This window comes from Mustela putorius, unplaced genomic scaffold (genome assembly GCF_011764305.1).
Source record: "Mustela putorius furo isolate JIRA1106 unplaced genomic scaffold, ASM1176430v1.1 tig00000145_pilon_pilon_pilon, whole genome shotgun sequence".
Taxonomy (NCBI): Eukaryota; Metazoa; Chordata; class Mammalia; order Carnivora; family Mustelidae; genus Mustela; species Mustela putorius.
The window spans coordinates 23,617,759-23,642,297 of NW_025421294.1; the positions used below are offsets into that span (position 1 = coordinate 23,617,759).

The 24,539-nt window shown below is 44.7% G+C and overlaps 1 protein-coding gene across 2 annotated transcripts in view; it reads left to right on the plus strand.

The window, feature by feature from the left end:
* The window catches only part of KLHL3 (kelch like family member 3), a 259,630-nt gene that overhangs the window by 222,609 nt on the left and 12,482 nt on the right, over positions 1-24,539 (plus strand). For both annotated transcript variants that reach the window (XM_045075471.1, XM_004744900.3), the window contains 5 exons: positions 3,089-3,238; positions 16,820-16,937; positions 17,351-17,548; positions 19,243-19,344; positions 22,377-22,505. In XM_045075471.1, the coding sequence (XP_044931406.1) occupies positions 3,089-3,238; positions 16,820-16,937; positions 17,351-17,548; positions 19,243-19,344; positions 22,377-22,505 (697 nt within the window). The remainder of the gene's footprint in view (positions 1-3,088; positions 3,239-16,819; positions 16,938-17,350; positions 17,549-19,242; positions 19,345-22,376; positions 22,506-24,539) is intronic.

Sequence of the window (24,539 nt, forward strand, 5' to 3'; positions counted from 1 at the left end):
ACCTGCCCTTATAGGATTGTTTGGGGATAGAATGAGATAATCCACATAAAGACTGCAACACTGTGAGTGAATGCTAGCTGATATGTCTATCAACGTGATGACCACAGATGCTACTGGGAGTAGCGGGAGAGTAGGGTATCCTCACAAATGCTTGTAAAATCATCATCTTGGGACGCTGTTGACCTAATGGATCAACATTATTAATTATTAATCTTGGTCTAATGGGTCAGTGAGATGTCCTCTGAATCTCTGAACCTCTGTCCTATTCCAGGTGCTGAGGCATACACTAGCCCCAGTCCTTCTATGGACCCTGTGTTTTACACTTTGGATGGTACCACTGCCCCCTGGTGGCAGCATCTCCTTCCTGTAGGAAAGGTTTCCTAAGCAGAGGGACTGAACTGGCCTGAGCTCCCAGGGTCAGAATCAAACCTCCTGTCTTGTGAGAAACTGACCAAAGGCAGAGGTAGACGTCTGGCCTCCAGCACAGCATCACTTCCACAGGAAGGGTTATCTGTGGACCTGAGTTCCAGGGAAAACTGAAGAGACATTAGAAACCCTTGGTCATGACCTCCATCTGTCCACCACTGAAACTTAAAGATTCTAGAAAATAGTTCTTAGGTTAAGATGGCAAAGTAGGGTCTAGATCTGGAGAAGAAGGGGGTCAGAAGCAATGGGCATGAGCACTGTTGTGTGGGACCCTCCCACCACCTTTCCAAAGTACTCCTTTTAGAACCTCTGGAAAAGGATGTTTCATTAACATTCATTTGACCTTGAAACTTCAGGCCAGTATAACCTGCTGCAGGTGGTCAATTTTGGTCAGGGAGGACACAGGGAGAGCCCTGGGCAGACCTGCACCAACACTGATTTCTGGGGAAGGTGTTTTTGTTTGTTTGTTTGTTTGTTTTTATCCACTAACACTTATTAGGCTTTACTAAATATTTTGAAATATTTAGATATGTAGAAGTGTGTAACATGTTACATCTAAAAACTTTTTAAAATTGTGATATATATATGTATATATATGCATATGCACATATATATATGTGTATATGCATATATGTGTATATGCATATATATACATATATATATATGCTTCATCATTTTGACCATTTTAAAGTGTAAATTCAGTGTACTAATTGTATTTGTCATGCTGTACAACCATCAGTATATCCATTCTTAAAACTTTCTTGTCACCCCAGATTGAAACTCTGTATGGTGAAGCATTAACTTTTTGGAGAATCTTTTCATTCAAGCGGAATGCATTCTTGGGAGAAGTAGCTGTTTATGCATTTCTTTCTTTCTTTTTTTTTTTTTTTAAAGATTTTATTTATTTATTTGACAGAGAGAGAGAGATCATAAGTAGGCAGAGAAGCAGGCAGAGAGAGAGGGGGAAGCAGAGCAGAGAGCCCAATGCGGGGCTCAATCCTAGTTCCCTGAGATCATGACCTGAGCCGAAGGCAGAGGCTTAACCCACTGAGCCACCCAGGCACCCCACTGTTTATGCATTTCGCTTTCTATCCAAGCTTAGGAAGGTATCTTCTCTCGGAGGCACGTGGGTGGCTCAGTCAGTTGAGTTTCTGACTCTTGGTTTCTGCTCAGGTCATGATCTCAGGGTTGTGGGACTGAGCCCTGTGTTAGGCTCCACACTGAGTGAGGAGTCTGCTCGTCCCTCTCCCTCCCTCCCTGCTCTTCCACTTGTTCATGCTCTCTCTCTTTTTCTCTCTCCCTCTCTCTCGAATAAATAAAATCTTTAAAAGAAAAGAGATACTCTATCACCCTTTTAAATTTGTTTTAACTGACCCTAAAAGCTTATAATTCGTCTCAGTCTGGGTCAGTCCCTCAGTGGGGGTAGGGCGAGTGGGGAAAAATTCCCCCAAAATGGAGCGTTCCTGAGGATCACTTCTGGCAAAAGAGGTGCCCAGTGCTGACAGAGGCTGAATCATGCCAGTCCTTCTTTTCCTGCCAGCTCCAGTGCTGCCCGGCAGGTAATAGCCTGGCCATATTTCGGTTCCTAGTTACCAGTGAGGCTAGTCACGCCTTGTGCACGACTAGCTTGAGGGCTGAGGTGATTGAGGTGGAGAGGCCCCTCTCCTTCTCTGACTGGACTTGAGTGCCTCAAAGTCAGAAACCTTGTCTTGTTTATCTTTTTTTTTTTTTTCCCCAGAGTGTAGCACTGGGCTGTCCAACCAGGAGACATTCCATCTTTGTTAGCTCTTGAATGAAACTGATCTCTCCTGTTAGCTCCTAAATACTCCAGCAAAGAAACTGTGAGGTGACCTCCAAAGACCAAACTACCCCTTACAGATATACCACACGACAATCTGACCTAGGCCAAAAGACAGAGGTTTGAGTGTCAGAGCACCAGCATTGGTTCACCCTTGGTCTTGGTCACGAGATATTTTGGCTTATACTTGCTGAGCATCTGCTTAGGCCAACAGCTCTGTAGTATGTGAAGAAGCCATAGTCCAGCGTAGATAGGATCCACGATGCAGTCAGTAGATGGGACTTCTGTGCAGGACATTCTTTCTGCGCTGATATCACCACTCTGTCACAGAGCACCTCGTTGGCCAGTTTTGTCCCTCAGGCTTCACTGTAAGAAAATGGTATGAACTGTTCTTCTTGACTCTCACCTTGTTTGACTTCATGCCTCCAAAGGTTGGCTGAGGGATCCTGCCCTCTTCCTCTTTCCCTCCCTCTCCTCTCAGATGTCTGACCGTTTGCCCTAAACATTGTAGAGCACTTAAGCCAGGAGGAATGTGGGATGAAGCCTTCAGGACAGTTAATTGTCTTTGTTTTGCATAATTCCATTTGAGCCTACAAACTAACATACCAGACAGACCTAGCCAGTGAGGTTATATCCCTGTCTGTTTGATGCCAGAACTTAACCACTTACTCCACTGTGCTCTTGAAATACAGGAGGTAGGCACTCAGTTGTAGGTCTGTGCTCTTCCTACTGGGGTCTGAGATAAGGTGGTCGGGGGATAAAAGAGTGTGGGAACACAGGAATGACTCACCCAGGGGAGAGGGGTCAGATTGGGGAATGAGGCTGGGCTCTGCTCCTGGCTTACCTGTGGGTTGTTACCTCCAGACAGTTGAAGAAGAAGCTTTGATAAAGAATAACAACACCTGTAAGGACTTCCTCATTGAGGCCATGAAATACCATCTGCTCCCTCAGGATCAGAGGCTCTTGATTAAGAACCCAAGGACCAAGCCGAGGACTCCAGTCAGCCTTCCCAAGGTAAGCCCCAGCCCAGCCAGTGCCAGCTGCTGGGACTGTGTTCTGGGCAAGTGGCCTTCTGCTCCTGCCTTCAAGGTTTTCCTCATCATGGCTGCCCTGCTTCTTGGTTGCACTTATGACTTAAGAGATGGAGTCTGCCGGTTCCTTTTGAATCTGCTGGTACCTCTCTTTTCCATGGTCTTCCTTTCCTAAGAATTTCCGGGTAACCTCCAGAGTCACCAGGGAGTTTTGAGAATAACTTAGAGCTTCTTCCTCTCACCTCTTTCTTTGATCTAGGTTCTGTTTCTTTTGGAAGCAGAGGAGTGGCTGGGTGGCTCCTAGTGATGGTCCTGCCAGTCCTCTTTCTGGGCCCTTATTTGCATCAGAGTAGTTCTAGTCTGGTTTTTTCCTTTCACTGCTGAGTCCTGAACATTTAGGGTCGACAGATGTGTACTGGCTGCTTCCGTTCCTTGCAAGGCCCTTCCCCTCTCTGGTTCTCCTGTTCTTCATCTGTGGCATGAAAGCCCCTGCACTAGCTGGTTTCTAAGGCCTTCCCAGTTTGGCATTCCAGTAGGCTGTCTAGGAGCCTAAGGTCCTGACCTCTCAGGACAGGTTCCAGCCACCCCAGGAGGAAAAGGGAGCAGACTGGAGTGAGTTGTGCCCACTGGTCTACTGCACAGCAGGCAGCCCCAGGGAAATGTTTAGACCTTTGCTTTGTCCTCCTCCTCCTCTGTGGCTGGCTGCGCACTCCTTGCAGGCCGCTTCCAGAAAGGTTTTCAAAGTGCTAGAGGAGCATGTTGTCCAAGACCAGATGTTTGGATTCTCTGAGATCTGTTATTCTTCTCTCCACTCTGCTCTGTGACATGGAAAATTTAGTGAGTGCGATGTGAACGAAGGTGATCTATATATCGCAGGTAAGAAGGCAGGCTGCTGACCTTTCCTGAGGGCTGTTTCTGTGTCAGGCAGTAAGCTGAGGGTCTCACACGTGTATCTTTTGTAATCCTCCCAACAGCCCTGCCTGGGGGAGGCAGGGATCCTAGCTCTACACAGAGGAGACTGGAGGTCAGAGAGATGGTGAAGTGACTTGCCCCAGGTCCACACAGCCACCGTAGTAGAACCCGGGTTTGAACTGGGTCTTTTACCCCCTCCAAACCTGTTCTGTGAACCCATACCATCCTGCATCTGGCTTCATCTTTGTAAACCTGAGCCTACATACATACCTACCTGTCTGCTTCCCGCTGCCTCGTGCAGGTCGGAAGGGGAAGCCGCAGCGCAAGGGCCTGGGTCCTGCTGTCCGTTTGCCTTATTGCATGTTGACACTTTGGTTTTATTTTACTGAAGTATTGCATTGAAACTACTCCTTATTTTCCAAATGAAAATAACTTTAATTATAGAAATATATGCTCATTGTAGACTATTAAAAAGGTACTGCATTTTTGAGGTACAGTAAAATTCGCCTGTAACTTGTCCACCCAGGGGCAATCACTGCTGTTCCCTTAGTGAGTTTTCTTCCAGATGTATCTCTGTGAGCCTATTCATAAATGGATAGAAATGTACCCTTTTAGGTAAATGGAATCTTGCTCCATAAACTGAAATCATTGTTTATCACCTACTCAACAGACTTTCATTGTTATCAGTATGAGTGAAATCAGATTTAAATTATAATAGGTACATGATATTTAATTATATTTATGTGCCATAATTTATTTAACTGCCCTCTGTGGATGGGCCTTCTAAAAATCTCCATTTTTTTTATCTTATAAACATTTCTATGTCAAATATCCCTTAAAAGATGGCATCTTGTTTTAGTTTACATTTCTTTCATTGTGAGTGAGACTGATCTAGGCTTCCTATGATTATGGCCCCTGTATTTCTCTTTGGGGGAATTTTCATGATGTCCTTTGCCTGTTTTTCTATTGGACTGTATATTTTTTATGAATGGTCTTTAAGGGCTCTTTTTATTTTGAAGAGGTTAGGCCTTTGGTATGTATTTCCAGCATTTTTTTCTTAGTTTGTATTTTGCCTCTAAACTTACTTAAAACATTTTTTTTGAATTCCCAAAAAGAATTTTAAGTAGTCAAATTGGTGTTTTTCTTTAGAGCTTAGGTTTTACAGTCTGCTTAGAAATGTTTTCTCTGCTCTGAGATATTAAAAAAAAAAAAAGACTCCCATGTTTTCTACAAGTACTTTAATGATTTCTGTTTTACATTCAAATCTTTGATGCACTTAGAATTTATTTTAGTGTAAGGAGTGAGGGCAAGAATCCGGCTTTATTTGTATGACAAATGATGAGCCATTTGCCCCAAAGTTATTTTATTGACTAATCTCCCTCCCCCGCCCCCATTAGTCTGAATACACCTTTATTAGGACCTAAATTTCCACAAGCTTGAATATTGGCATCTTGAGAATACTGATTCTGAGGTTCAGTGTTATTCTTTGTGGAGGAGGCTTCTTCTGTGCCAGGTTCTCGGCTGGCATTGTTGCCTGTCTTTGTGACATTTTTCTTTGGAAAAGGAGGTTCTCTCTTCTATCAGGTTACTGATATCTTTTCCCAGGGAGTGGGTTCTGAAGCTAAGGAAATGGTGCAGAGCTGGTCCGGTTTCTCTGTGTGGAGACCATACCTAGTGACCTTTCCTTTTTAGATTCCACATCTAGCTTTTACCACACATAATTATAAGAAGACTATTTTAAAAATCAAAGCCAAGTTTGTGCCTGAGTCCCCACTCAGCCTACTGAGACCACCCCTCCCTTTCCAGGTCATGAATCCGTGGTCGCGAAACACCCATCCCTCTTTCAGGATGCCACAGTTGTCCCTCTGTCATCTCTACTCCTTAGGAACCACTCTTTTCAGAATGAAAGTGTTTAGGTTCTAGGACACATAGACATCTGCAGGCAACCAGAACCAAGACTTCTTGCGAATGAATCTGTTGAAGGGATTTAAAAAAAAGACATCACTGCTCTTTGCCTCATTGTCCCCCCAACTTTAATCCTTGAATGGTTTAGGGTTTTGTTGTCCAACCTCCTTCTCAAACTCTACTCTGTCACCATTGTTGGGGCACTTAAATTATGAGGGGATCCCCAACGTGGGTTTGAGGAGTGGGGTAGGCTGAGGGAAATTATCACTTTGAGTATTATCAGGTGGTACATTATCTCATTAAATCATTATAATATTAGGACATTACTCTTCATATCCCTACTTTACTAAATTTACTCAGACAGGTTAAGTGACTTGCCCAGTTACATAGCTAGTAAGTGCAGAGCTGGGGTTTAAGCCAAGATCTGTTCCACTCCAAAGTCTGTGCTTTTTCTCTTATACCAGATTGCCTCCCAGGGACAGGTTTTCAGGTTTTGGTGGCAGATGAAAAAGATCCTTTTATTTTTTTTAATATCAAAATCTCCTTTAACTGAACCCTGTAACATCCCATTCATCTCATGAAGAGATGCATTTCTAATACATTTACTCCCTTTTATTTTCAAAGTAACACTTTATATTTTTAGAGCAGTTTTAGGTTCATACCAGGTCGGGAGATTTCCCATATACCTTCTGCCCCTACACATGTACAGTTTTCCCCATTATCAATATCCCAGATTATTTTCTTGTAATTTCAGTTTTATTTATACACAATAAAATTCACTCTTTTTAGGGATACAATATGATGAATTTTGGCAAATGTATATCATTATTTAATTACCATCCTAATCAAAATACAGAATATTTTAAGTACTGCACAAAAAATTCCCTTGTGCTGCTCTATAGTCAAGCCCCTTCTTCTACCCCTGAGTCTTGGCAACTACTGATCTGATTTCTGTCCTTACAGCTTTGTCTTTGCTAGGTTGTTATATAAATGAAATAATGCCATATGTAGCCTTTAGAGCTTGCCTTCTTTCTTTTAGCATAATGCTGTTGCGATTCATCTGTGTTGTTGCATGTATAAAGAGTTCATTCCTTTTCATTGCTGAGTAATATTCCATTGTATAGATGCACCATATTTTGTTTATCCATTTCACCTGTTGATGGACATTTGGGTGTCCATTTTTGGCTATTAAAAATAAAGCTGTTTGAACATTCACTTACAGATCCCTGTGTGGACTTATGTTTTAATTTCTCTTGGGTAAATACCTAGGAATAGGATTGCTGGGTTTTATGGTAAGTATATGTTTAACTTTATAAGAAATTGCTGAACTGTTTTTCAAGACAGCTGTACCTTTATGTATTCCCATTAGCAATGGATAAAAGTTCCACAGCCTTACCACTACTTGTATTACCTATTTAAAAAAATTTTTGCCACTGTAGTAGGGATGTTGTAGTATCTCAGTGTGGTTTTAATTTACATTTCTCTAATAACTAATGATGTTGGACATCTTTTCATGTGCTTATTTACTGTCTCTGTATCTTCTCTGGTGAAGTCTGTTCAAATTTTCTTCCCTTTAAAAAAATTGGGTTATTTTATTCTTACTGATTTCTAAGAGTCCTTTGAATATTGTGGATGTAAGTCTGTTAGCAAAATTGTATTTTGCGAATATTTTTTCCCAACCTGTATCTTGTCTTTTTGTTTTCTTAAAAGTATCTTTGGGAGAGCAGAAGTTTTAAATTTTGTCAAAATTTTTTCTGTTATGATGGATATATTTTGTGTTTTATCTAAAGAAAATCTTGGCATAATCTAAGATCACCAAAGTTTTTATACTACACTTTTTAAAGTTTTAAATTTTACATTTGGGTCTATGATCTATTTTGAGATTTCTTTGTAATATGGTGTGTAATGTAAGGGTCAAGGTTTTGTATTTGAATGTCCAGTTTTTTCCACAGCATTTACTAGAAAGATTCTCCTTTTTCCATTGAGTGGATTTGGTATCTTTGTTGTAAATAATCGACTGCATATGTGTTGGTCTATATCCGGATACTCTTCTGTTCCCTTTATCTATTTGCATGTCTTTATACCAATACTATGTTTCTTTGATTACCAGCTCTATAGCAAGTCTTGAAATCAGGTAGTATGAGTCCTCCAGTTTTATTCTTCAGAATTGTTTTTCCTATTCTAGGTACTTTGCATGTTCATTTATCTTTTAGAATCAACTTGCCTATTTTTATAAAAAAGGCTTGGATAGGGATTGTGTTAAATTTTTAGGATCAATTAGGGGGGAATTCACATATTAACAATACAGTAGTCCCCTTTTGTCCTGGGAGGATATATTCCAAGACACCCAATGGATGGCTGAAACCATGGATAGTACTAAACCCTATACATATCATTTTCTTCCTATACATGAATACTTCAGATAAACTTTATTTATTGAGCACAGTAAGAGATTAGTAGCAATAATTAGGGATAAAATAGAGCAATCATAACAATATACTGTAATAAAAGTTACATATATACATGGTTTATTTCTTTGAAAATATCTTATTGTACTGACTCACCCTTTTTCTTGTGATGATGAGAGATGATAAAATACCTATTAGGTGAGATGAAGTGAGGTGAATGACATAGGCTGCTATTGACCTTCTGATCATGTGTCTGAAGGAGGATCATCTGTTCTGGATCAAGGTTGTTCATGGGTAACTGAAATGGTACAAAGCAAAGCCGTGGATAAGTTGGGGGTATCTTCTGTACTAATCTTCTGATCTACAATCACAGTGTATAGCTCTATTTATTTTTGTTGTCTTTAATTTCTCTTAGCAACATTTTTAGTTCTCAGTATATGGATCTTGCAGGTCTTTCGTTAGATTTATTCCTAAGTATTTCACAGTTTTTGAGGCTCTTATAAAAGTTTTCTTTCAAAGTCTAGTTTCTAATAGTTTAGTGCTACTATGTAGAAATACAGTTGATGAGAAAGACATTTAATGGAGGGGAGGTCAGGTTGGTGATGGCCTCATTGTTTTCTGAAAAGCAGGGGCAATAGTTCCAGAGGGTGACCATATGCCCTGGGCTGACACTTCAGGGAGCTATTCAGGGTTCTCTTCTAGGGTGTTACCTCCTTCACTAAGCTATATGTTCCATGATGGCAGATGTTACTCATCTCTCTCCTTGGTACATAGCCTGGAGTCTGGCACAGGTTGGGCATTAGTTAAAGTTTTCATAAATGAAAGAGATATATATACATGTATATATCCTTCATGCATGACAACTTTTTTAAAAAAGATTTTATTTTGAAGTAAACTCTACACCCAATGTGGAGCTCAGACTTACAACCCTGAGATGAAAAGTTGCATGCCCTACCAGCTGATCTAGCCAGGAGTCCTGAAAAGGATATTTTAAATTTTTTATTTATTTTTTCTTTTTATTTTAAGATTTTGTTTATTTATTTGAGAGAGAGAAAGAATGACTGGGGGAGCAGCAGAGGGAGAGGGAAAGAATCTCAAGCAGACTCCACGCTGAGTAGAGAGCCCAACTCAGGGCTTGATCCCATGACCCTGAGATCATGACCTGAGACCAAACCAAGAGTTAGATGTTTAACCAACTGAGCCACCAGGTACCCCAAGAGACGTAATTCTAAAGAAGAAATAACCTCATAGAGATTTATTACCGACCTTTTCGATCACCCCTAGTTGTTTTCTAATTCTTTCAGTATTTATACTTGTTTTTGCGTGGATGTAGTGAGGATTTATCCCCTACTTCATATTCTCCTTTGATCACTAATGTAGATTGACCCTAGGACATTTGGCTCAGCCCACAGGTCCACTATCAAATGAATCTGGTCGTTCTTCCAGGTGTTCTTAGGTGGTGAAGAATTTAGATGAAAAAAAAGTAACACCCTCAGTAAAGTAGTAAACCATCATGTATGCATTAACTTACTAATTTATTAATTCACTCATTCACCATACTTCTATTGAGAAGTCACTGATTGCCAGGCGCTGGGCTTGGTGCTAGAGCTACAGAACCTCATGAGAACTGGTCCCTTCCCCACAGTGCTCCAGACTTGGGAAGGGAGACAGATGACAGAGAACAATTAGAGTGGGCCAAGTAAGTGCCACAGTGGAGGTACGGACAGGACACTCAGGGAGCATGGAGAGGGGTAAAGGCTTAGAGAAAGCTTTCTGCCGGAGCTGACGCCTGAGCAATCTCCAAGGTCAAAGGGATGTCTCTGACAGTGAACATCCAGAAACTGGTTTACATGACTGCAGGAGAGGAGGGCTAGCTCACCACCTTGGGTGACCACTTATAGAGTAAGTTGTACTTGGTACTCTGTTCCTTCCTTGGGTTACTGTCCTTATCACCCAAGGATAATTTTAGGATCATTTAAATAGGATTTCCTTATGTTTTAGACAAAGCACTTTACGTACATTATTTTATCCTCGTAACAACTCTGGAAGTTCTAATGTTGGAAGAAACTCCATGTTGGAGAATCAGTGGGATGGAATGACTTGCCCAGGGCTCCACAACTAAGTGTCCCTGTGAGGACTTGGATCCAGGTCTGCAAATCCAGGTCTTTTGATCTCAGGTCAGGTCTTGATCTCAGGGCATGAGTTCAAGTCCCTTGAATTCAGGCTCCATGCTGGGTGTGGAGCTTACTTTAAAAAATATATAAATATAAATATAAATATAAATATGTATATCTCCAAATAAGTAGAGGAAGAGAAGTAGGGAGATAATTGGACTAGTTGAAAGAACAGCGACAGGAATTGGAAGGGCAAGCAGTATTTGGGGCTTTCATGAATTCAATCCAGATAGGGTTTTCTGACAGAGCACACTTTGAGAAACACAGCAGTGGCAAGAGATTTGAACTGTCTTTAGCAATTCTCAGCAGCGAACCTGTTCGCCAGCCAAGCCTGCTCCCTGAAAGAAATAAGACTCTGCCTGGAGATAGCTGTAGGGGCTAATGAGAGTGTTTTTTCCTGAGCCATATATGCACAGATCATACTGACACATTCAAGCCGGAACAGCTAATAGCATCATCTGGGCTCCCACACATTCACCACCCAGCACTTCCCTGATTCTGGGTTGCCATGGACAACCAGAGGCTGTCTCCCAGTCTCTCAAAACACTCCTACGTTACCCTCTTCCACAGATGGCAGCAGAGAAATGAGGTCCCAGCAAGATGCAAATGAACCTTTGGAGATGTACTGAGCCTGGCACTTTTCACTGTCATTTCAGTTCAAGTGACATCTCTATTCAACTCTTTAAAAATGACACTGAAAAGCGATTTGGGTCAGAGGTAGGCGACTTCCTCCTGAGCTGAGCTGTCCTGCTTTCAATAGATGGCATTGGAAACAAGGCTCCTGGCAGGCTGGGTAGGGTGACTTCTTAGTTGGGCAGGCCCCTGGGTGAGCACTGCTCCTCTTCCGTTGTGATCCTTCAGATGGATCCAGAGCACACCAGGAAAACACCCTGGGGTCCTGAAAAAGCCCCATGATCACCCTGGAATTAGTGGTACTCACTCAGCTCGTTACAGGTCTTTCACTTATGGGGAGTCTATATTTTAACAACTGCTTTAAACAATAGTCATGATGCTGGTGTCGACTGAATAATAGAAGCTAACATTTAGTGTGAGCTCTGTGCTACGTGCTTGGTGTTCTTGAAGACTCCTGACACCCATGAGAGAAACATGCTATTATCCTGATAATACAGGTAATGAAAGTGGGGTTGGCAAGATTAATGTCTTGGCCATGGTCATACAGCTGTGTGGTGACTGGGCTGATAGCTGAGTCAGATGTGTCTAACTCCCAAGTCCATATTCCCACTCCTCCTTCCTTCCCTGGGTCTGGCTCTCACATTGCTGGTTTTCCACCTCCCACTGTCTCTGCACTTTGGCTGTCAGTTCTTGCCTCGAGCACCTGTTGCTCAGGAACCTGCTGGGACAAGTCTTCTGCCTCGACCTCGACATGCTCCTTCGGATGAATTGGTGTTAGCCCTGCGGCCCCACGCACCAGGGTAAGAGAGACTCTCGCTTCCTGCCCTGGCCCGAGGGACCGACTGGCTGGGCCTGCCTTCTGCCCAGTTCACCGGTCATGGAAGAGAGTTTGGACACACCCTCCACTCTTGCCTAATGAAAAAAAGTTTACAGAGCCCAGGTCATTCCTCTCACCATAGTGAAGAGTCTAATGACTCAGAGGTGAGGGTCATGACTGACAGGTGAGCCAGAAAGCTCTGCTTTGTTCCCCTATTGCATCTGTCCCTGACTGGTCTCGGGTACCACAGACCTCATGGCTCTCACACAGAGCGGTCATTGTACTGTGACTCCCATGCCTTTGCTTCCCTAGGCGCAATGCTGGAGTCTAAATCTTCCATGGAGGGAGATAGACTTATATATTTATTTTAAAACCACCTTGTTAGGCTGGGAGTGAAATTTCCTTCCTAAGGAATCAGGTAGTCTTTCCATGGTCTCACTAAATCTCCCTACAATAAATGGCCATTTGACTTTCCAAAATGAGAGTGTTTCCCTTGGGGCTTGTCCAACAGCCTTGCCACCCATAGTTGAGTCTGGCTCACCTGTGATCTGTCAACTGGAGTTCTCCATCCACCAGAGCTTCTGCAGCTTTCAACACCGTAGCTCTTGAGACTTGGGGTTAGGACCCTGTGGTGGGCCGCCAGACTGCCAAGTACACTGTAGTTCTTGAACAGGAGTACATTATGTTTGGTGTAACATAACCGTTAGCCCAGAACCAGTTCTTTATTGTGATGCCGGTATGACACCTGGTAGTTCTTACTCAGAGTTACCGTAAAGGACACCTGTTAAAAGTGGCAATCATTAAACTGATTGGATTCAGTAATTTCCATTATTGGCATTATAAGTTTTTAGTAAATTGGGACTTAAGGGTGTGGGGGAAAGAAAGAAATATGCCTGTGAAACATCCTGGGCCTGAATTTTTCTGGAAATGTAAAATGAGGGCTTGCAGGAGAGAATGTGTCTAAGTGTCTTCGTGCCCTGACATCTCATGGTCTTCCGAAGTAGCTAGAGGTTTATAATTTCAGAGATGTCATGCATGTAGACTTGAGGGAGTACTCCTTTTTGTCTAATTGGTTGCTAAGATCCGGTATCTATGGAAACAGCCATCCGTTAGTATTCAAGATAGGAAATTTGTTTCTTTTACTCTGCACAGTTATGCAACGAGTATAGTGTTCTTGTGTGATGGCTTCTTGCAAGGCCTGTCATAGAAATTGGATTTCTTAGGCCTGCGAAAGAAGCAGAAAATACACCTTCTCCTCCCCTTGCCTTGAGCTACCTCCACATCCTCAGAAACCAGTGGTCCTACCCCCACAAAATCTTATAATTACTCTTCCCAGATCATTGTGCACGTTTTGAACATTAAAAGCCGTGTCTCACCAGTGCCTTTATGAGCTCCAAAGCAAGTTTACTTTCGAAACATTGTTCTGTGTTACTCTTGTCTTTCTACTCAGGTTTTACCTTACCATTGAAGTGTTTGCATTTGTTTCTGTGTGACTGAAAATTCTCAGAGATGAGTACTGGATTTTCTCCGGTATGACTATACCTCCATACTCCTATCATAAGATGGTTTCTGGGGCATGGTGAGGTTCCTTGAAAGCTTTGTTTATTTAATTTCCTTTCATTTTATTTTTTAAAACTTTATTTTTTTAAATTTTACTTACAGAAGAAGCCTCTTAACTTGTACAAAGAATAAGCAATTTTTCTTCTGGTGGTTGAATGAAAAGATGGGAAAAGTCTTTTTCTCATTTTATGTATTTTTTTTCCTCTCAAATTGTAGAATTGTTATCTGGTGCCCAACATATCCTAACCCCAGAAAGTGACATTCTGGACTGTGTATATTCTTCCATTTAACTCTGTATTTTTTGGTTTGGCTTTTTGCATATGCTACTAACCATTCATTTTTTCCTTATTCCAAATATCTGAGTCCTCCTTTTACCTGGCACTGTTAGGCCCTAAGGTTATCTTGGTGACTGAGGCAGATACACTTTCTGTCCTGGCAAGGTTCACCATCTCGCCAGGGAGACAAGGTAGCCAGGCAGTTACAACACAGTGTGTGGGGCAGTTTTAATGAGAGAACCCGGGGTATGTGTGATCTCAGAGAAGGGACAGTAACTCAGATGTGAGAGCAGAGAGGTCTGCTTGGAGGAGGTGATACTTGGTCAACTAAGACCTGAAAAACAAGCATGTGTTAGAACAGAGGGATCCAGACAGGGGGAAGGATGTTTCATGGAGAGGGTACAGAGGCTGTGGAGTACCTGAGGTCATTGCTGAAAAAACTAGAACCTGGTTTTGTTCTTACTGAGTCCCCAAAACCAGATACCATAGAAAATTTTTACAGTATTGTGCCTTCATTTTAGCTCAAAACCAGGACAGTGCACATTTGAGGCATGTTTAGAAATGTGCGGCAAGTCCCTGGGCCCCAGAAGAGTAAGGTGTGCATTGTCTGAGTTTGCCAAGGGGCTGTGTCTATTAACATCCCCCTCAAACTGTTCATGGATGCTTGTCTAAGCAAAGAATTACAGAAAGGAAGTAGTGTCGAATTCAGCTTTTTCTCTGAAAAGGCCACTCCTGGCACAGGACAGCAGACCCTCTGAGCTGTGCCACGGGGAGCCAAAAGTGGAATGTTTATTTCCAGAAACAGTTGCAGTAGCTTTAAGCTTGGACTGCTTGTCCTGGGGTCCTTTGGAATGTTCCAGAAGTCAGAACTGACTTCTGAGTTTTTGAACATTGGATACCCACATTTGACTACAGATGGCTGTGACCACTCATGTGGGCAGTGGGTGAGCCTGGTTCTCGAATCTTGGGGCATAAATGGTGGATGAGCAGTAGTTGTTGGCCCTGGTTCTGCCTCCTGGGGTAGATGCTGGTCACCTGAGGCACTTCTGTGAACTCACATAGATATTGCTCTCCCCAAACATTTGTTGTGGAGAAGTGAAAGTACCATGGTCATTCATAAGGGCAGAAATTATTAATGGAACATCAGCAAATCCCTGCAGTCCAAGGGTGGAATCAGTAGTTATCAAAGTACGACTCTTGGAACAGCAGCATCAGCCTCAACCAGGAACTTGTTAGGGATGCCCATTCTCTGTGCCACTCCAGACCTGCTGAATCAGCACCTCTGGCAGGGGTCTGGTAATTTGTGTCTTAACCACCCGCGAGGTGATTGTGATGCACACTGAAGCCTGAGAACCATTGGAGTAAATAATACAAGCTACAGGTACAGAGAACGTCCTGAGGCTCCTACTGATGGGCTGCCTGTGATTTCTACTCCTTTCTTGTCACATAAGAAGGCATCTTGGAATGCCAGTGAGCATGATGTCCTTATGGAGACAACCGTGAATTTGCACAAGTTTATTAAAATGTGTACACTGTTGTTAACTTGGCTACTTTATTATTATTATTTTTTTAAAAGATTTTATTTATTTATTTGACAGAGATCACAAGTAGGCAGAGAGGCAGGCAGAGAGGAGGAAGCAGGCTCCCCGCAGAGCAGAGAGCCCGATGTGGGGCTCGATCCCAGGACCTGAGATCATGACCTGAGCTGAAGGCAGCGGCTCAACCCACTGAGCCACCCAGGCGCCCCGCCTGTGACAAAAGTCACAGCAACAGGGATACCACAGTTAAATGCTATTGTTCTTTTATATACGTGCAGCAGTGGTTTTCATTCTTTCTTTTTCTGACAATACCCTACAATAAGAATTATGTTTAAATTGTTATCCAGGAGACACCTACATGTGTGTATAACCCCTACAAATGTTTCATGAAGTAACACCCTTATTGTACTTTCTGTGCTGCTCTATGAAAAGTTTGCTGGTTGCAAGGCATAAAATTCATTTCATGACCCACTCATGAAATGTGACCTGCAGTTTGAAAAACATGGGTATAGTGAGTTGTCTTTGTGGGGACCCTGTCTCTAGAGCGGGAGACAGATGGGGCTGCCTTCACCTCCAAGTCTAGACTTGGTTTTTGGTTTCTGTTCTGCCGCTCTCTGCTGTGTGACCTTGGGCAATTTACTTGTGTTCTCTGAGCTTTAATTTCGTCGTCTGTCAATTTGGATAATCTCTCCCTCACAGGGTTATGGTGACACGTAAGTGATAACACTTCACACGGTGACCGGCAGTGTTAGCTACTGTCGTACTTGTGGGAACAGTATTGCTAGTACAATTTTTCAGAAAATCAGCAGTTACATACATTTTTGGGGTCACTTCTCCAAAGTTGTCTTTCACAGTTTTGCCCCAAGCTTTAACGAATAAGTGCTCCCTGTAGTCTGTGTATTCAGAAATACTTCTGAAGTAATTTTCTTTTAAAAACATACCCAAATTCTGTATTGTATTCCAAGATTCAAGTTTTGATATATATTTGGAATATTTTGTTTTGATACAAAATTTCATCCCCCTAGCCCAAATCCTTGAGGTCAGCAAGATTGTAGATCATGCCCTGAGTTTCTACACGTACCACCAGCATAGCCCAGAGCATAGGTATGTAGTAAGTGTAGACCTCATGATGGTGTTTCTGTGGCAAGATGTCCTTGCCGACTTTCTTGATTCGTCCTGTTTGTTGGTGATTTGGGGGTAACATCTCCATGTATGTAACTCTGTAAGGTGGCATGTCAGGTCATGGACCCCAGGCAGTTCGCATGTGCAAGGACCAGGGATTGATCACACAAATATCCATTAGCTGGGGAGACCCAGCTAATGTCTGTTTGTCTTTCTGGAGGTCATGATTGTGGTTGGTGGCCAGGCCCCCAAGGCGATCCGCAGTGTGGAATGCTATGACTTCGAAGAGGACCGGTGGGACCAGATCGCTGAGCTTCCCTCCAGGAGATGCAGAGCAGGTGAGCGGCACCATCTGTCATCCCGCAGCCTGCCTTTCCCCAGCTTGTCTCCACTTACTGCCGGAAATCCTCCCTTGCTTCTTGTTTCCATAAACATCTATGCATTACAGACTCTCTTCTTCTTCCTTCTCCACTTGCCCAATTTCTGGCTGCCCCTTCTGGGTTCGATTCTTACATGTGTAGGGACTTCACGCCAGGTCAAGTATTTGCTTGAATCATACAACATTGGAAAAACGTATATGAATAGAAATCCAGTGAGCCCCATGATGACTTCCGGTTCTGTGAAGTTAGAGATCACTGTCTGTGGTGACTTATTCATGGGACTGTCTGGCTCCCCCATTGTCATTCAACGTCACTGCATGAGCGATCAGCCACTTGAGATGAACTCGTTTTCTTGGTTTCCTGTGCCTCAGGTGTGGTGTTCATGGCTGGTCACGTGTATGCTGTGGGCGGGTTTAATGGCTCGCTGCGCGTGCGGACAGTGGATGTGTATGATGGTGTGAAGGATCAGTGGACGTCCATTGCCAGCATGCAGGAGCGCCGGAGCACTCTGGGTGCGGCTGTGCTCAATGACCTGCTCTACGCCGTGGGGGGCTTTGATGGCAGTACTGGTAGGTCTGGGATGTGGCCCCCACTCCTCCCAGCCTGGGACAAGCCCTCAGTGCAACCCTGGTTTGCTCAGCCAGTTCTTGGGCCAACCTTCTGTCCATCCATAGCTCCTTCCTTAGTAGCATACTCCTTCTACCTCATCTACCTTCCTTGCCAGAGCCAGGCCTTCCTACACACAGAATACATAACTGCCCACATGCTATCATTTCTAGGACTCTGGGAAGGATCCTGCACTCAGAAGAGGTCCTTTTCTCCTCTCTATTGTTTGGGAACCCATTTTTTCAAGACAAGACTTAGAAAGAGAACATACTCAGCTTCAGGGCATCTAAGGACTGTCTGAAGCCTCTGCTGGACGCACCAGGGAGCTGGGGTTCAGCCATGGGAGAGACCTGGCTCCGGCCCTTCCATCTTTGTCCATCGCCCTTTTACTGCCCCGCAAAGCTTTGCCTGATTGTGCCACCACAGGGAAGTCCCCTTGCTCCTGGCTTCTAGGTCACTTTAGAATTCAAATCAGAAACTACAAATATACATGGACTTGGAGAGATTATCTCATCTCTCCTATACCTCCAGGTGAAAGTCTCTGTGGACACTAACTCTGTTACACTGAAATCCTCCCCAGGGATGTGGAAAACAGGTTTTTTTTTTGTTTGTTTTAAAGATTTTATTTATTTGACAGAGATCACAAGTAGGCAGAGAGGCAGGCAGAGAGAGAGGGGGAAGCAGGCTCCATGCCGAGCAGAGAGCCTGATGCGGGGCTCGATAATAGGACCCTGAGATCATGACCTGAGCTGAAGGCAGAAGCTTTAACCCACTAAGCCACCCAGGCGCCTCGAAAACAGTATTTTTTGATTTCTGTGAATTTTCATTTGTGTCTTTACCACTTGGTACAGTCTTTCCCTCACTCATAAAATTCCAGGGTGTGCAGGCCCTCCAGGGGCTGCCTCTGGTGGGTAGGACCTGAGTAATAAAGAGAAAAAAAGGGAGTGGATTGTTTCTTTTGGAAATTGCTCTCAGCCGCAAGTAGGAAACCTCACTAAACTGTGGCTGAAACAATTGAGAGATATTGTTTTACCCACGGGACAGGGAGTTGGGAAGTTGGCAGTTGCTCACTTCATCCGCTTGCTCAAGAATATTGGGGCCAGGCTCTTTGAGCGTCCCTTGGCTGTACCCTCCGGATCAGAAGGTGTCTGTTATAGCTCTGTCCAGCTACATTTGTATTCTGGGTAGCAGAAAGCAGGTTGGTGTTGGCACCTGTATCAGAAAAACAAAGGCTATTTCAGAAATGCCCATGAGACTTCTACTTGGGCCTCATTGACTGGGTCATCCCTTTAGGGGTTCTGGGAAGGTAAGTGTTGAGCTTTCTAGCTTCTAATGTAGAGGAAGAGAAGGCAAAAGAAGGTGTTCAGTGAGGCAAGCTCAGATTTTCTCTCCGTTCTGTAGGTGTAATAGTTTACATTCACAGGACAGTCGTGTTGTACCCCTGTGTCCTCTCTTGACCCGCCCTGAGTCAGACCTCAGTGGACATCTCAGGTAGACTCAATGTAGATGTGCTGCAGGGAGGTGCCCCAGCCCGCACAGTGAGGGAGACGTGGTGCTCAGCCACACATGTGGGTTTCTCACCCTTTCCCCAGCTTCACTTTGGCATACTGGGTGATACCTCACACTGTAGAAATCTCACGAGTCTCTTGTCTCCCAGGCCTAGCGTCCGTGGAAGCCTACAGTTACAAGACCAACGAGTGGTTCTTCGTGGCCCCAATGAACACGCGGCGGAGCAGCGTGGGTGTGGGTGTCGTGGAGGGTAAGGAATGGCAGAGGGTGGTGGCTCATCCATGCCCTAGCCCCCGGGTCAGGTCCCGGTGCCCTGGCTCTGCTTCTCCCATCAGAGCTCTGAGGCAGGTACTACCATCTTGATGGAACAGGTGTGGAAGGTTGAGGTGCAGAGAGATGCAGTTATGGGCTCAAGGCTGGCAGGTGGCCAGCTGTGCTGGGAAGAGTAAGAGGAGCCTAAGGGGAAACGCAGGGCTGTCCCTTTGGCCGCTTGTCTATGGTTCTGTCATAGGTTGAGGAATGTAGATTCAGCATATAACCTAGGAGTATACTGGGGTGGGGTAAGAGTTCATTTTGTTTAATTTTGTCCTCCTCTGCCTTTGTTGACCATTAACACATTAACAGAGCTTTGAGTGGGTGGGCATTTCTTCCCAGGTCTGATTACTGTCACTGCAGGTCAGGTGGGTGGTGGAGTCCTGCTATCATCAGGAAGCTTGTGTGGGTGAGGCGGGTGGGAAGGATGAGGTCTGGGGCATAGTTAGGGCTCTGTAGTCTATAATGCGCTCTTTTATATGCACATTTTGTTCCCCAAATCCTTTTGAAGGAGGTAGGTGGAGCTTAGATGTTCTCCATTCTCCACATAGGGCAATAGAGTGTCAGAGCAGGGCATGTGATGGGTCCATTAGTCGAGAGCACAGCCAGTCCTTGAGCCCAGGTCTTCTGACCCAACTCAGTGCTTTTTCCATTATGCTACAGTCTTCCAGACCGTTAGCCAATGCTAATAGGGAGTTTTATAAATACATGTGAATTTAATGTATTCAAGCATAGTGTATGATTTGAACTAAACTGTTATCCTTTGTAGGACAATACTGATTTGTTAGCTTGTCCTGGAAGAGGGAATTTACCTGGAATATCTGTGCATTTAGATTTGCATGCAGACATTCTCTCTCTCTCTCTCTGTCTCCCTCTCTCCCTCATGTTCGCCCCCAGGAGCACACGTACTTGCTTTGGGGAGAGCGTAATGTGCAGTGATTAGACATTAGCAGGAATATTCTTTTCTCTAACTGCGTATCTTGGTTTGTACCAGTATTACATAAGTTTCCACTTAAAAGTACACCACCCTAACATACTAAATAAGTCATCTTGGGGAGCACAAGGATTTTGTCCTCCTCTCAAGATAAATTGTTTTTTTTTGCAATCTCATCCATCCTCCTGGTGGAACAGAAATTGATTTGTCTGCCAAATGTAAGTGCTTTGTCTAGCCACCTTCCCATTTCCCCCCTTGTTCCTTAGCCAGGAATATCAAACAATAGAGTAGGGGTTAAAAATAGCAAGTCCCTGTTAATAGACTCAAGGAGAAACTTTGAGTGGGTATTTTTTTTAGCTGACGCAAGGTTAAGGTGGTTGGTGGGGGTTTGAGAATTTGCTTCCATGATGGTGCTTTGAAATACTCCCCTTGACAAGGGCTCCTCAGAGCATGTTGTGTATGTGGAGGGAGTACTGTTTTGTTGTGTGCCTGTTGACACAGAGGGTAGCCTGGCAACGTGTTAATCTTGTCCACCCTGACTCTGAAGCTCTTTAGCAAGGGTTTACCTGGGGCAGCAGAGGGTCGTCCTCACAGCTCTGACGAGGAACGTTTCACGGGGCCTCTGCTTGCCTGTGGCCTGGTAGATACAGCTCTCCATGTTGTCACAGTACTCTCCTCCCTCTCCCTGTCTCCTGCCATGGTTGCCCGGTCTCAGTGACTCTGGGGTTGTCCTCGGGAGCTTCTCGTCTCCTCTATACCCCAGGCCTTCCTCCCCCTGGCCCGAGTGACTTGGGCTTTGGTGAGTGGTGGGCAGCTGGGTGGGCCGTGGTTGTGTCCTGGCCTGCATATGTTACAGAAACAGCCTGGACCCTGGGAGAGCTTCTGGATCAGTCATTTTTCTTCTAGCTCAGGTGAGGGCAGAACTGGGGAGGAGGTATCCCTTTCTTTAAGAAGGTCCACTGGAAAGGGGCAGAAAACAAAACTAGCTTCAATGATAGAGGAAGAAATAATTTTACATATGATACAGAAATAGTCGTGATGTACAGCACAGTTTTGAGCCTCTTTCTAATTTAAAAGAATTGCAGACTTCGAAATAATAGTTGTACTTTTGTTATCTCTCCCTTAGTAAAGCACAGTGACCAAAAAACCCTCTTTTAATTAGTAACTATTAAGTGCATTTGCATTGGGTGGTGGTTATTTAGTCTACAGCTAAGGTTTAAGATCTTTGTCATCACTCTCTCATTCCCCATCAGTCTGTGCCCACAGGTGTGGTAGGACTTCCCCTGCCCCCACCCCAACACATGGAGAGGGAGAGAGAGGGACGGAGAGATAGGAGACCTACCATATTTCTGCTCTGGGAGAACTCTAATGCCAATTTCCTGCCCCTTGTCTAGCCTCACGCCCAGCCCCATGCAGAAATGATGTTTTTGGGTAGCAGCTTATGGTATGTTTATTTTAAAAGTGGGTAGTGGTGCTTCAGGGATCTTGTGCATGGCTCCAAGATCACAAGGGAGGAAGTAGATGAATTCCAGCCATCCCAGCCTGGAGTGCACACAGAGCAGTCCACCCACATGGTTCATTTGCGGGGTTGTGGACAGAGCACACAACTGATGGTGAAGACAGGCTTTGAGTTCTCACTGAAGAATATTTTCCCATCTTTGTTTTGTCTGTTGTTGTGAGCCTTCAGCCAAAAAGTCAAGCTGCCTGCCTGGAGCTGGGACCCTCAAGCTTTCTGTGTCTTTGTCCCCTTACTTTGGAGAAGTAATGTAACTCATGTATCGTGCTAGCAAGAGTAGGCCAAGTCCCTTTGGAGCCAGGGCATAGCTTTGCAGGGGTTATTTAGGGTGCTTATTTAGAAAGATGCTCAGTACTGGTTCAGGGAGCCTCACAGCTCACAAGGAAGTAAAAGGCAGAGATGTGAAACAGGCTTAGTCTGGTTTGTGTTCTGTCCGGAGGAAAGGGGCCCTGCACTCTGATGGAGGTAGAGGGGCCCCCGTGGGTTAAAGATGGAGTTTCAGCCACTGCCTCTGTTCCAGGGAAGCTGTATGCTGTCGGGGGTTACGATGGGGCTTCCCGCCAGTGCCTGAGTACCGTGGAGCAGTACAACCCGGCAACCAATGAGTGGACGTATGTGGCAGACATGAGCACGCGCCGCAGTGGCGCAGGTACGGAGGGGTGGGCTGGGGAGGGTCAGGGCACGGGCTTTGTCTGGTCCACTCTCACGAGGGCCTGGACCCCAGCAGGTGCACAGGGGGTCTTATGTGCACAGGTGACTTATCTTACATTCCCTTTCCAATCTGTTCTCTAGACTGTGAGCTTTGTTGTTTGTTTTTTTGAGACCACTCATAAATGAAGATCATACGATATTTTCTTTGTTGGACTTACTTCACTGAGTATAATGCCTTCAAGGCCTTTCTTTTTCTTTTCTTTTCTTTCTTTCTTTCTTTTTTTTTTTTAAGATTTTATTTATTTATTTGACAGACAGAGATCACAAGCAGGCAGAGAGGCAGGCAGGGAGAGAGAGGGGGAAGCAGGCTCGCCACTGATCAGAGAGCCTGATGCGGGGCTCAATCCTAGGACCCTGGGATCATGACCTGAGCCGAAGGCAGAGGCTTTAACCCACTGAGCCACCCAGGCATCCCTCTTTTCTTTCTTTCTTTCTTTTTTTTTTTTTAAGATTTTATTTATTTGCTTGATGAGAGGGAGATCACAAGTAGGCAGAGAAAAAGGCAGGGGGGAGGGGGAAGCAGGCTCTCCATTGAGCAGAAAGCCCGATGCAGGTCTCGATCCCAGGACCCTGAGATCATGACCTGAGCTGAAGGCAGAGGCTTAACCCACTGAGCCACCCAGGCGCCCCAAGGCCTTTCTTTTTTATATACTTTTTTCTCTTTTGTATTTTTGAAGATCAAGTTGTGATCTCACTTTATAGTACCAAACATGTGACCACTTCCTCAGCAGTCCTTAGAAATTATGCCGTTTTAATATTCAAAAATCTTTGTGTGCTTACTGGTTAGAGAAGAAAAAAAGGTGTATAGTTCCATTTAAGAAGCATTTGTGTTTGGAATGCTATTTTTAGTGGGCTTGTTTTTGCGGATTCTGACCAGTTGGCCCTTCCTGAGCAGAGCATGAAGCAAATGCCTGAAAGGACACCTGTGCTTCAGTGCTGGGTCTGCTCGAACTTGCCTTGTGACCTTGGGCATGTCCTTTCCCCCTTTCTGGCCTCCATTTCCTCAGATGTGAAACGAGTAGGTTGGAGTAGACATTCCTTTGGGGCCAGTGCAATTCACACATCTCTTGTCTCCCCTCCCTTCATAGAGCTCTTTTGGTAATTGTGGTGTATAGAGGCTTGGTAGAGTTGTCTTGGTATCTCCTAGGAATCCTCTGTGACTTTAGGTGTGAGATCAAGTTCAAAGCTCAAGGATGTAGGGACAGCTCAGGAGGAGTGGGGCAGCCCCGAGTCAGGGGGCTGCTTCTAGGAACATCTCAAGGAGAAAGCGTGGAGGGGCAGCCCCATGTGGAGCCCCCGACCTCCCTCATCTGCCTTAGAGCTGCTTCTGGAGGTGGACCTCTCTGTCTCTCCAGGCTGCCCAGGGGTTATTGCTGTGTGGAACTTTCTTGAGCTGCTCTGCACTTTTACCTGGGCTAGCGGCCCTCGACAGTGGCATCTCTCCTGCCTGTGTCCCTGGGTGAACTCAGTTTAGGGGATGCTCTTTCTCCTAGAGGTGGACTCTCTACTCACCTTACTGTCAGAGCCCTGGTGTCAGGCTCCCGAATCAGCTTTCGTTTTGTGCTTTGTGTCCCTAAAGATTTGGGAAAGCTGCACCTCTGGAGTGGAGAACCCACATACTTGTGATGGTGGGTGTTCTTTGGTGGCCGAAGACTCAGAGACTGAGGCCTCTGGCTGCCTCTGGGCCTTTGAAGGGCCAGGAGCTGCTGTGGCTCAGGGTCTGGGAGACCTCTGTGTGAACATTTGTGCAAGGGCAGGAGGGGCCCCCAGGGCCTGGAACAATGCTTGCTTCTTCAAGTAGAGCATGAGCCGTGCTCGCAGATGGTTGGGGGGTAAAGAGTTCATCTCTGGGACTCAGGCTAAGCTAGGTCCTGCTAATAAGCATGGAAGAGGGGCATATGAGGCTGCTTTGGAACATACTGAACAGTCTTAAACCTGGGTCTGTTAGAGACCCGGGGTCTGTTAGCTAGCC